Raw genomic sequence first — 13,362 nt, forward strand, 5'->3', positions numbered from 1 at the left:
GGTTGAGAGATGCAGTTCATAGTCTGTTAATGGTGTATTGTGTCATAAATACTTGAAGATTATTAGCGTGCTAGCATAAGATTGACTTTGAACACAATCAGATGCATTTTGAATTGCTTCACTTTCAGGGTCATACAGAGGCCATACATCTTTTTGTGACATCGTCTTTTCAACCAATCGTGCAGCACACTGGTGCTGTGTTCAGCCACTCACAGCAAGATGGTTCTAGGTTCAAATCCAGACATGGGTCGTTTCTTCAGGGGCATTTAACTCTTCTGCATGTGGCCCGGCTTCTTCCTACAGTTCACAAACATACAACAAGCAAGGTGAACTAGTGAATCTCCTTTACCTGTTGGTTTGAATGGAAAAATGAATGGTGTCTCAGCTGAGACAAGCTACCCTCTCCAACCTTGCAAAGGAAATGCACAAACTTTCATTTTCAGGCTTTTCAGGTCTCAGCATATTCATGTTCCTTGAGTGTTCCATGAAAAGTTCACCCACTCATGTGTCTGATGAAATTAATTTAATAAATTAATAAAATTAATAAAAATGTTCACAAAATCTACCTGACCTAATGGACCTTTCACTATTCACCTTTTCTTGTTTTGAAATTAATTTCATGCTTTTTAAATTGTTGAAATTAAACACAGAAGGGAAAAATTGGACTTGACACAAACAACAGGATAAAATAGACCCTTCACAGCTTGGCTTCAAATTAATGGTCCACGTACAAAAGGTTTATAATTAAGTTAGGAGTCTTAACAAATGGGAACATAGCAAGCTAATGCTTTTAAATTTGGGAAATTGAAACTTTTTCCAGCAGTAGTCTGTGTACAGCTGTGTGAGACTGTGACTCTTGAAGCTAAAGTTTAATATGCCTATGTATTATTTAAAGTTGTTGTTTTTATTTGACCATATGTGATATGACACAAATAGACAAGCGAGGAATTTGATTATTTTTAAGGGTGACCCTGTGAAATAATCAGGAAGTCACCAACTTAGACTATCACAAATAATCCAATAAGGGGGATGTGTGTCTGAACCACTATTACTTTTATTTTAAAAAAATCCACATGATGTAAAGCTCATGTTGACAAAAGAGGAAAAATTACCTGAATTTTCTCTCAAGGCTTGCAAAAAATTTATGGCGCTTCATGTAATAGTTGTTGATATTTGTTTAATGCGGATAATGAACTTAGTGCGGATGATGAACTGACAAGATGACTGAAACACACATGCTGAAATAATGGCGACACCTGACAGAAAGAAAGAAAGTACAGCACTTCTGTCAGTTATCCATTTCAGTGGTGTCGTTGGCAGGCATGTCTGTCTTCAGTCTGATTGATAAATATTAAAGGAAAGTTCAGCAGAGTGCAGAGCTGCCCAGAGGAAAATGAGCCTGTTAGATCAGTCACTTTCTGTCCGCTCCCCCGTCATGGCTGCCATCTAAATGGCTCTGCTGGATCAGATGTCTGCCTCAGTCCAGTCTGGCAATCAGAATCATTAATGTAACTTTCCTCCCCGTCCCGTGTCCGCTTCCAGCAGCACCTGTGAATCCTCACGTGTGTGTGTGCGTGTGTCTGCATGTGTGTGTGTGTGTGTGTGTGTGTGTGTGTATGTGTGTGTGTGTGTGGCAGCAGGAAAGCATCCTTACTTATTAAATAGGGTGTAGGCTGTACAGTGTCGACTGTCAAGTAGACAGCTGATCCCTGACCTGATGGGAGGTGTCACTCACCTTTGCTTCACATCCATGACTTCACATCTCTTTGTCGTCATCCCGGACTGAACAATCATGAGTAAATGTTACCTCCGTCAGCTCTAATTCTTCTTCCAACATCGTTCACCCTGCTCACTAGTGGGCTCAAACCCCATGCATACCTGGTGACATGACTGCCATTATATCTTAGATGGCCCGTCAGCGCAGCCATTCTGCAGCCCAAAGGCTTCATCCCTCAGATGGCCATCAGGGAGTATTTATGGTGTAGTGTAAGGCATTGCACTGGATTCTGAGGGGTGGGGGTTGGGGTTGGGGGGGGGTGTTGGGGGAGGATTCCTGACAAAGAACTATATTTCATATTTCCCAAAGTGGTTCCCCTTTCCAAATTATTTTTAAGTGGCCAAAATATTTTCCTGTTTAGCCTTTCCTGGTGGTGCCCCCCTGGCAGTAGTGGTGTCATAAGTTGGGATCTTATTAGTGTGTCTACATTACTCATGAGTGTGTTAATAGTTTATATTTTCAAAAAAAATTTCAGATAATAAAATTAGATTACTTATGGCAATCAATGTCCTCAAACTGTTTAAGTTGGACTAGCTCAACAGGTTTTATCGTGTTCATTCATTAAAGTTAATTCAATTTTCAGTTAATTTACCATCTGCCCTGCAAGAGCAAGACTCATAAATGGAGTTATTATCCTATACCTTCCACCAAGTGTTATTGTTAACAAAACAGAAAAAGTATAATACCAAACATATAAATTAATATTTTTGTAGATAATAATAGATAACAGTGTCACTGAGTCCTCATTTCTTGATACACCACCTGTGTCACCTGAAACAATTTCCACATTATTTCTATCAATAATTTCTCCTTCAACCACAAACATTAAAAAAACACATAATAAAAAAAATGTGGCAAAATTGGACAACTGTTGTTTTTATTACATAATAATGTCACTAAATAGGCTTCTCATAGCTACTTCCTTTGGATATTGGTAAAATTTTGTGACTGCAGACTGTGCTGTGCGTTGGAGCTACAGTATAAAACAAAACATCAGACACAAAGGTCAAACATAGTGTTCACGCCCTGAGCAGATCACTGTGCCGTCTGGCTCCTGACAGACAGCTCTAGTAACAGGATGCCACTCACCCGCTCTGACTCATGACCGGCCTTGTGCCCTGACACCGGGCCTCCTGCCCTGAGATCAGCCTGGGGGTTTGATGTGGCTGGGGCTGAAGGCCTGTCTGCTCTGGTCAGTTCATGACTCTGCTCCTTGCTCAGACCCGTCCTCCATTGGGCAGAAAGGAGGCAGATGAAGAAGAGGATGGTGGGACTTGTTCATGTCTCCCTGAACTTCAGTAAACTGCTACTGCTGCCACGGGCTGACTGCACACTGGAAACACAAGCCTGCATGGCCTCCCCTGTGATACAAGACTGACCCCTGCAGAGTAAGGACAGGGCTATCAGAGCAGTGTTAGGAATAACTCCATCTTTTTGATAACAGTAAAGGAAGTTGTGCGCACATGCGTGTGTGTGTGTGTGTGTGTGTGTGTGTGTGTGTGTGTGTGTGTGTGTGTGTGTATGTGTGTGTGTGTGTGTGTGTGTGTGAGTGAGTCTGTACTCCTGCAGTGGTGTGTGTCCAACCTGTCTGTATTGTCCAGGGACAGACTGGTGGTGTCCGTCACAGTTCATCAGGCTCAGTTTTCGTCCTTGCACTCAAAGGGCGAGTGTCATCTACCATCAGTTTCCCATCTCAAGGCACATATACATGAGAAAACAACACAGACAGCCAGACATGATATCCAACAGTGTTTCCACATAAAACAGAATCTAAAACACTTTACATGTTGGTGTGATCCGATTGATTGTTCTTTACCTGGCAAACAATAGCAATCAGGCTGTCATTTTTTTTGTTGCTTCTGTTACATTAATCTTTATTCAGTGATCAGATTCACCTGAAAAAAATGTGGGTAATCAGTAATCTCTATTCATTTATGGTTATAGTTTCAGTTCCACTTAACCCAGCCTCCTTTTGATAAATCACCCTGCAGCAGCAGCCACCTACACTCTGCACGTATGATGAATTTACATTTCCATTCCAAATGAATGCATCAACAGCCCAGAGTTATTCGCATTCATGTGGATCTGAAATGGCAAATCAAGATAGACAGTTGAAATGAGCTCCCTGTCACACAGTGAATGTAATATTTGATAGGTCTGAAATCTGCGGAATCTGAATCCTGCAAGTTTGGCAACTGAATTGGTCATTTTTGATATGGTGACTGAATCACGTGCTTGTGGATATTCACACACACTATCTTCCGGGCTTGCATAGTCTGGGGAGTTTCCAGCCGCTAGCCGTACAAGGACTGTTGATGAGGTAAAGTTTTCCGTCAGGCTGCACATGTCTAGTCTGACCATCAATTATTCAGTTGCTCTTTACAAGTTATGCAATTACAGTCAGACGGAGACTGATTTCACAATAAAGAGTCAGGTCTCTCTCGCTCTCTTGCCATCTGTTTGTGTGTGTGTGTGTGTGTGTGTGTGTGTGTGTGTGTGTGTGTGTTTGTGTGTTTGTGTGTGTGTGTGTGTGTGTGTGTGTGCGCGCGTGTGTTTGTGGACTGGATTGAGGAAGGAAAAACTTTCCCAACAACAGAAGTTCCTCACAAAGTGAAACAGTGACTGGAATTTCAAAGAAAAAGACCCTTTTCACAGAAACACAGTCACTTCCAGATTTGAGGTTTAATTCTTTTAGTACACACAAGAATGACATTTTCCTTGTACTTCCATGTACAAACAAAGTGTACTGAGAAATTAAGAACGGTAATTTAAAAATTGTGCATCTAACTGGAGGGTATAGGTGAATCTGTCAAACTGGTGGCTGAGCTTGGTGACATTCCCAGAAGTGTAATTGCCTGCTTGAGAATCCCTTGGCCAAAGGAGTCTTTTCATTGATCAAATAAAACACTGAAGTTCCAAAATGACCAAAAAAAGTACAAATTATATATCAATCTGATTTTTAATCTCTGCCTAATTTCTTTATCCTTCTAACCCTAACCTTTTGTAAAAATGTGACACTGTACCCATGACCCTTTAAGAGAAAAATAAGATTTCTAGGCTCTCTTTACTGACATGAAAAAAATGTTCATGTCCTGTCAAATTGAAACTTGTTAATGTTGATCACTGAATGCAAATGTATTAAGCTAAAGTAAAGTAGCGTCTCTCGTTTCACAGTTGGCTTACAAAGCTGATGTTTATCTCAAAGTAAGGGTCAAAATCAATGGGTCCAGAGTAGATCAACAAGTCAGAGGTTTAAAGCTTTATTTGATGCATTTCCGACAGTGCTGCTGATGTTAGAGATGTCACGGAAAAATAAACTCCCAATGTAATGATCACATGTAATAATTTCACAAGGACTGATACATTGAATGTCTCAGAGATGAATGAAGGGTGTGTGTCTGCTGCAGCATTTCCTCTATTTTGTAACTTTATACCAAATCACATGATGGCCAGAACGTTTGTCAATATGCTCTACCAGTTATAACACCAGTAGTAATAACAACAACAACAGCAACAACCAAAACAACAGTAACAACAACAGTAACAACAACAGTAACAACAACAACAACAACAACAACAACAACAACAACAACAACAATAATAATAATAATAATAATAATAATAATAATAATAATAATAATAATAATAATAATAATAATGGAACTCTGATACAAAATATCTTTTCAGATGAGACCATCACCTCACGGACTGGATACTGGACTACTTGACCAATCGCCTGCAGTTCGTGAGGACCCGGGACTGTGTGTCAAACACGGTTGTCTGCAGCACGGGGGCACCACAGGGAACGGTTCTGGCTCCGTTCCTGGATGACCAGTGTAATCTGCAGTTCTGCAGTCTGTAGTATATAGTTTTGTAAATATAACTGTAAATTTCTGATAATATGATATATGTTAATATGTTTACAATATGTGAATATGTATATTTCATATGTTGCATATGTTATTATGTATGTATATTATTTAAGTATTCCCATCCCACCGCTGCCACAATCACACAAATTTCCCCACTGTGGGACAATAAAGGATGATGATGATGATGATGATGATGATGATGATGATGATGATGATGATGATGATGATGTGCTCTACTCTGAGACTAATGATAAATAGATAGATACTTTATTAATCCCGGAGGAAATTGTATTGTATTGTATTGTATTGTATTGTATTGTATTGTATTGTATTGTATGTGATAGTACGCAGCTGCTGACATAGTCTCAATAAATGAAAAGAAAGTAAGAATCTGGTCCAGTGAAAGTAAAAGTTACAGTACATTAGTTAACAAAAGTGAACCAAAAGTAGTAATCTTTACTTCACTAAGCAGTTAACATTGGAAATGTTTTATATTTCTCTGGTTTTGAGGCTCACATTTAGATTAATGTTTGTAATAAAGACACATTTTTCACAAATGATTTTAAACAGCCGCCCACGGCGGTGTGAATTAGATGTTAATTCGGATTCTTGACAACAGGATGTGAGCCTGTAGCCACGCCCACTCCTACCTCCATCTGACTACCAGCGCGCGACGTCAACACGCGCACCAAACTTCCTGCAACTCTGGAGCGCGAGCTTCCTGTTTGAGAACCGGAACAGTGCGTGAGGTCTGGGGCATGACGGCCGTCGGTCCCAGGCTGGTGGGCCCCCGGTGGGTCTGGAGGAGGTGGCACAGCGCCGTTTCGCGGACGGCTCACGGGCGACACTCGTATCAGATCCGTCAGGATAGTTCGCGACCAGCGGAAGGTGGTGTTGTTCCGTTAACGGCGTGCGGTCGACCTCAGCATCGCAGGCAGCACACTGAGGCGTCACACCGGGTGGAGGTGGAGCTGAAGCGGCTGGACGGGGAAGACGGCGGTAAGGTGGACCCACGGGCGGGTGGACGTGGTTCAGGCTGTCAGTGACGTTCCGTGATTCAAATTTTAAAATCTTGTGTGGACCTTGTTCTGTAAACATTTCATTACTTGTTTTCCATTAACATTAGAAAGTGACACGTTTATATTGGATAATAATTTATTTTTGGTCAAGTTTTTTTTAAAACAGATTTTTAAGTGATGAAAAAAAAAGTGCATTACAGATGAAAATCAAGTTGTAGACCCATCTCTTGACGTGGCAGGCTCAAGTTCATTATAACTCAAAGTTTGGCTTTTAAAGTCAGAATAAAATGAGCCATTTCACATTTTAACAGAAGCTGATGTGAGTGATCATAAGTCACTATGCAGTTCCTGTGGGGGATGCAAAAAACTAAGCAGTTCTGCACGACTCTGTGTAGGTTTAGCCTCATGATCATGTTAAGTCTTATTGGGAGTACCAGTTCAAACATATCAATACCATTCTCACTAAAATCCAAGTAGCATCAAAGCTCATAGACATGGAATCCTTTCCATTAACCAAGAGGTGTTTGATGCCTCACACAACAAAACAAAAGCCAAAATGACAGATGACAGGCGCACCTCACGGACCAATCAGATTTCACCTGGAGCCGGCTCTCTTCTGGCCCGGTCCTAGATCCACCCAAACTAAAAGGAAAACCTATAAATCAATCTCTGCCGGAGTTGGGTCCAGTGTGTTTGAGTTTCAAAAGATTGTGAAAAAATAACTTGCTTCAATTCTCAAGCCCAAAAATTATTAAACTAATTTAACTTTATTGGTTTGATAATCAAGAACAGAAGTTGTTATGAAACAAAATCTGGACATGACCAGGCTACCCACACATGATAATTCAAGAAATACACCCATTAGGTGAGCCTATGGAGTGTTAATGTTTTGGATACATGCTTTAGAAAAGATGAAAAAGATTCGAGTTTTATTTTCATGGAAAGCTCAAAACATAAAATTTTTCTAAAGCAAATCTAAATGCTAAAAGACTATTATAATTAATTACAGTAATAGTTGGGAACCCCATCTTGTATAGTTTGCCGATTACAAGAATTCAACAAAAACAGAAGACTGAAAATATCAAAAGGTTTAGCCTCATGCTCACATGTTATTATGATGCTTTAAATGTGACATGTAAAGTCAGGGAGAGTGTGTGTACTGTTTGAGAGCTACACACCTAACAAACCAGCATGAGGGAAACTCCAGTGACCAAAACCTGGAACTCTGTTCCTTTATCCTTCTCAGGGATAGTGGAGGTGGTGATGTGTCGCTTCAAGGCCAGAAACGCTATGGGCCATGTGTTTGTCTCACAGGTGAGTAAACACACACACGCACGCACGCACGCACGCACGCACGCACGCACACAAACTGTGATTCCATGTCTTGTGTGCAGCTCAGGGAGCTGGTGTCCACTCTGTCCAGTGACTCATCCGTTCGTGTGATTGTCTTCAGGAGTTTAGTGCCAGGTGTTTTCTGTGCAGGTGAGTGTCCTCTGGGTTTGTTCTCAAAGCCTGTCGACAGAACGTGTGATGTTGTTCCACTATGATGTCTACATAGGTGCAGACCTCAAAGAGAGAGCTCTGATGAATAACAGTGAGTCTGATCTGTTTGTTCACGGCCTGCGATCCCTCATGACTCAGATCGGTAAGGAAGAGAAACTTTGTATAAGAGTGAGCGGGCGTGTCCTAGAAATCAAGCTCCCTGATTATACAACAGGCAGGAGCTGTTTCAGACAAACACTCTCCTCCTTATTGTAATTCCCTGACAGCATCGTTGCCCATGCCAACCATAGCAGCAATAGATGGCTTTGCCCTGGGGGGTGGTCTGGAGTTGGCTTTGGCGTGTGACCTCCGCACTGCTGGTGAGTGACCTCTGACCTGTTACCTGTCAACTCTAAACTGAATGAGTCACAGTGAAGCACATGTGATGCTCTTCTTTCCTTCAGGTGACGGTAACGGGGTATGAGAGGCGATGTCATGTTCTCTTCACAGCTGTCATTAATCCACTACTATTAGATGATGGAGGATCGCTGCGTCCGCTTAGGGCCATTTATTTAGACAGACGGCTCTCTCTCATCCCATCACTGTTGATTAGAGCAGCGTGGAGACTCCCCAAAGTCATCACGATAAATAGTCTGAGTGACTGGAAGATGAACAGTTTACGAGCCGAAAACTAAATGAAACAATATAATTGGACTTTCCACACATCACAAGCAAGTATGTCAGCAAGTGGAGGAAGTAGTCAAACTCACTTTCAGAAATAAATGTTTATTAATGATAAGACAGATATGAAACAAAAATAACTTGCAGTTTATATACATACAGGTTGCAGGTGTGGACTTACGTTTTGTTTTGTTTTGCAGTTGTATCTTGATTAGTGTTCATAACTACAGAGATTAAAAACTTATTGATGGATTGCAAACATGATTGCAATGGAGAGGCCAGAGATATGATTAAAGTGCTGTAACTGCCAGTAAACATATTCAGAGTTTCACCTGCAGGTTTCATTCATTAACATGATTCTATAAACTGACTAATGTTACGTAAACACAGTTGAAAAAAATAGAAATTGATATTCATCAACATTTATGAATAAGCTACAGTAAAATCCACTGATCTGACAATAGTAAGTCTATTGCATGCTGTTTACACATAGATCTTAGGACAAGGAGAACAAATTTGTTAGTGGATGTGAAATATTTCCTTTAACATAGTGACTGTGAGGAGATATGAGTGTTTTTTTACTCCCATTATCCACAGATTTAGTTGGCCGTTTCATCATGTGTGGAGATACGGTGCAGCTCAGGAGGAAATAACTGCTCCTGCATGAAAGTACTCGCAAGATCTGTGGACTATTTCATCAACTGAGTGATGATTTCTGGATAGAGACACAGGAGTCGAGTTTTTCAAATGTACTTTTGAACATGAAAAACAAAATACCATCAACTTCTATTGTGTGTGAAGGCAGACAGCACAGTGTAGAAACTAGATGGATAAACTGTGGGTAAGAGTAGAAATAGATGTGCCTGATTGTGAAGGTCTTCTCACAAGAACTAGGTATTTAGTTCAAACCCAGGATTAATTTTGAGTGTAATAAACAATTAACAAGACAGGAAATATTTCCAATTGATAAAGGGGCTTGAGCAAATATCTTATTAATATGTAAGTCATGATTTTATTACATCATTTATCTGTAAGAACTCAAAAAATACCATATGTGATTTATCAGAGTTGTAGGTGATTAGTTGAGCCATTATTTTGACTTGAACCAATGTTACTGAAACTTAAAAAGTAAAAGTCGTATTAAACCACTTAACAAAAAATGTATTGGTGCTCAAAAGAAGTTTTTCACCCAGCGCTAATGACCTGTTGCTAAGCTCAGGGTCTAATAATAGCTAGTGAGGTCAGACGTTTCTGTCCAGCTGTGTGTGTGTAGATTAATATGCATGCAACTGGTTAAATCAATCCTGGCGTCTCCATTGATTGGCTCAGCGCCGCCGAGGTGGGTGAGCAGGTGTCTGTGTCTATTGCTGTAACAGATGCATCAGTCAGACTTGGCGCTCCTCCCCTCTGCATCGCAGACCTTCAACTGTCCTCTGGGTTTGTGTGTTTCAGCATGTTCAGCACAGATGGGTCTGATCGAGACGACACGGGGGCTGCTCCCAGGGGCGGGTAAGACGAAACAGGGGTCACAGAAATGACAACCTGGCAAAGTAGAGGGACAAAGCAGCTGGGAATAAGTTGACATTCATGTAGTTTTTGTCCTGCAGGGGGCAGTCAGCGTCTTCCTCGGATGGTTGGCGTCACTCTGGCCAAAGAGCTCATCTTCACAGGTGATTACAGGAACGCTGGCTGTTTATCATCTCGTGAGGACATCGTGTATCATTCTGTCTCTGTCTGTTATCAGGTAAGCGTGTGGGCGGGCAGACGGCTCTGGAGATGGGCCTGGTGAACAGAGCTGTAGAACAGAACCCAACAGGAGACGCTGCCTACAGAGAGGCACTCAGCCTGGCCAGAGAGATCCTCCCCCAGGTTAGATCACAAACGATTCTTCCTCTCTGCTAGAGCTCAGATCCTGATGCATCCCTCCTCCTCCTCATCCTCCTCTTCTGGGCCAAGCACCAACTCATCCTCCCTGTTTCTCCTCTGCTTTCTTATCTACTGCTTTTCTGTTTGACTTTCGCTTTTCATGGTGTCCCCCCTCCCCCGTTGTCAAGGCCTCTGTCTCTCTGCATTTTTTTCACTCCCAGTTCAGACGGCCCCACTTGGCAAGGCCAGAGTGGCAGTCAAATGTAGAAATGGACCATACATACACCATGCACCACATGCAGGCACACAGATACACATTTTAACTAAGACGATTTTTTTAATTTGTGTTTTTGGGGCGGCAGTGGCTCAGTGGTAAAGCGGGCGGTAGAGTGGGTCGTCCTATGATTTAAGATCGGCGGTTCGATTCCCGCTCCCGCCCCCCCCAAAATACCCGGAGGTGAGCTGACAGTGGGAGGTGTCAGCTCATCTCCGGAGCACTGCCGAGGCACCCTTGAGCAAGGTGCCGTCCCCTTTACAAATTGCTCATTTGAGGCGCACCAAGAAGGAGCTGCCTGCCACTCTACCTCCCCTGCATGCCCACAGGCCCCTTTGTGTGTGTGTGTGTGTGTGATACAGGGGCCTGTACTCACAAATGTGTATGTATGCATGCGTTTGTAATCAGTAGCTAGAGTGTGCGTTCTTAATTTCCCTTCGGGGATCAAACCAGTATATAAAATTAAATAAAAATTTTTTTTTTGAGGATTTGCAAGAGATTTGTAAAGTGGACATCTGTGCTAACATTAGACTACCTAGAATGGATCTAGTTCCAAGAACACTACATCCGACATTTCCCATAATGCAGCTTAAAATTGTCTCATTCTGTGGTGGAAGCTGGGGGAGGGGGTTCACCTGAAGACATTACAGACTTACCTACCTGAGAATTATGATGAAACATCCTTTACTTTATAATGTGACAGTTTTCTTCCATAACACAGTTATGAGTACGTACAAATTACATCAGTGGGTTTTATATGGCATCTTCTTAATACTATCAGATTTATGATGCTCTCTTTTATTTCTGTTGCCCAGGCTCCTTTTGCTGTGCAGATGGCAAAAGAGGCAATCAACAAAGGCATTGAGGTAGATCACACACACATCAGGTTTAATTTATATATTTTGTATATCGATGACCGACATCTGTCTCTTTCAGGTTGACATTGGTTCAGCTATGGCAATAGAGAGGATGTGTTATGCTCGGGTAAGGATCACTTATTATTAAAATACGACATACATAAAATGTCAGGATACAGGTCCAATTAAAAAATTAGAGCATCATGAAAAAGGCTGTGAAAACTATATATATTCTAGAGTCACCACATTAAAAGTAAAAAGCTTCAAGCTTGTTTTTATTCTGGTAATTTTGATCTATATTTCAAAAAATGCAAACATACCTCAGAATATTGAGTAAATCACAATTTCTGCAATCACCAGAATGGTTACTGACCAGAAGACACCCTCTCTCTACAAGGAGGGGAAGCCACATAAGATCAAAACATGCTCATGGAAAGTTCACTGGGAGGGCAGAGTGTTCTAGGAAAGAGTGGACAAGCTACAGGAATGGCAGCTTTGAGAATATGGTGAAGCAAAGGTGATTCAAGAACTTGGGGAAGCTTCATGAGGAATGGTGGATTCAGAAGATGAGGAGTCACCACACTGATACATCCAGGAAATTGGCCACATTCATTGTGTCTAGCCAATCCTGAACCAGATGCAATGTTAGGAAGCTTCTCTGTTTTCAGCAAGGGTCCAAATGGGATGTTGGTCAATGTGTGAACAGAGGGGTCGTCCAGCGGGTGTAGTCCACGACTGACACTCTTTCTTCTGGCGGATCGGATCTTGTGTTGTGTAGAGTGACGTCACAGACAGTCAAAACCGATCTCTTTGTTTGGAACTGTTCAGACTGAGATGCATTGTTCTAAATGTGATTTGGAACTACCCCTCGAATGTGGTTTCAATCCGTCTTGCAAAAATCAGATTTTATGTGGTATGTGACTGTTCAGACTATTAAAGAGTTTTCCGCTTTGACTCTGGATGGGCTAAAAATCAGATTTTGGCTGCCAGTCTGATCTCAGCTAAAGTCTCAGCAGTCAACCAGGAGATTTCAGAGCACCTCATGCGTCCATCCACAGACAAGCTTTCTGGAGATGCTGATTTCCTTTTCAAGGAGGACTTGGCATCTGCTGAAACCCCAGCCTAGACTCAGATTTGATGCTGACGATGTATTTGAGTCACTCATTGCCCTCTCTTGTCAGGTCATCCCCACACGGGACAGGCAGGAGGGCATGGCTTCCTTCATAGAGAAGAGACCACCACGCTACACGGGCGAATAAACTGTTGGAATATTGACTTTCTGGCAGCCACAGACCTGCAGCTGTGTCACCTCACCTCTGATGGGCAGTTAACTCCCATTGATCGTCTGTGTGCAACCCGGCCAGCGTCGAAATGTTTGTTAAGATCAGAATGAGCTCTGTGGGGATGTTTGCTTTTGTGATGGTGTAATAAAAAGACAAAGTGTTTAACATCCCATGTTTCATGCTTGATGTAAATCTTATATTTTGAATAAAGGGTCGTATCCTTTTTTATTCTTTATTCATTCTTTATTTTC

General features: G+C 41.7%; 1 protein-coding gene across 3 annotated transcripts; it reads left to right on the forward strand.

Moving 5' to 3' along the window:
• The first annotated feature begins 6,316 nt into the window (after nucleotides 1-6,316).
• echdc2 (enoyl CoA hydratase domain containing 2) lies at nucleotides 6,317-13,278 on the forward strand. 3 transcript variants are annotated; one of them, XR_011036691.1, is made up of 12 exons: nucleotides 6,317-6,648; nucleotides 7,915-7,982; nucleotides 8,063-8,150; nucleotides 8,227-8,313; nucleotides 8,438-8,530; nucleotides 10,284-10,340; nucleotides 10,439-10,501; nucleotides 10,576-10,700; nucleotides 11,787-11,837; nucleotides 11,908-11,955; nucleotides 12,189-12,345; nucleotides 13,010-13,278. XR_011036691.1 is itself a non-coding variant. In XM_068318718.1 (11 exons), the coding sequence occupies exons 1-11, from the start codon at nucleotides 6,408-6,410 to the stop codon at nucleotides 12,198-12,200; spliced, it is 933 nt and encodes a 310-aa protein (XP_068174819.1). In that variant the 5' UTR covers nucleotides 6,317-6,407; the 3' UTR covers nucleotides 12,201-12,906. The 3 variants fall into 3 exon arrangements, 2 of the variants coding, with proteins under 2 accessions (XP_068174819.1, XP_068174818.1); XM_068318718.1 differs by lacking the exon at nucleotides 13,010-13,278 and having other exon boundaries at nucleotides 12,189-12,906; XM_068318717.1 differs by lacking the exon at nucleotides 12,189-12,345 and having other exon boundaries at nucleotides 6,318-6,648.
• The last annotated feature ends 84 nt before the right edge of the window (nucleotides 13,279-13,362 follow it).

Source organism: Antennarius striatus, chromosome 7 (assembly GCF_040054535.1).
Source record: "Antennarius striatus isolate MH-2024 chromosome 7, ASM4005453v1, whole genome shotgun sequence".
In the NCBI taxonomy this organism is placed as follows: Eukaryota; Metazoa; Chordata; class Actinopteri; order Lophiiformes; family Antennariidae; genus Antennarius; species Antennarius striatus.

Coding starts and splice junctions, on each gene's coding strand:
- echdc2 (XM_068318717.1), top strand. CDS start 6,408: ATGACGGCCGTCGGTCCCAGGCTGGTGGGCCCCCGGTGGGTCTGGAGG. Junction 8,531..10,283: donor GTGTGACCTCCGCACTGCTG/GTGAGTGACCTC, acceptor TGTGTGTTTCAG/CATGTTCAGCACAGATGGGT. Junction 11,838..11,907: donor CAATCAACAAAGGCATTGAG/GTAGATCACACA, acceptor TGTCTCTTTCAG/GTTGACATTGGTTCAGCTAT.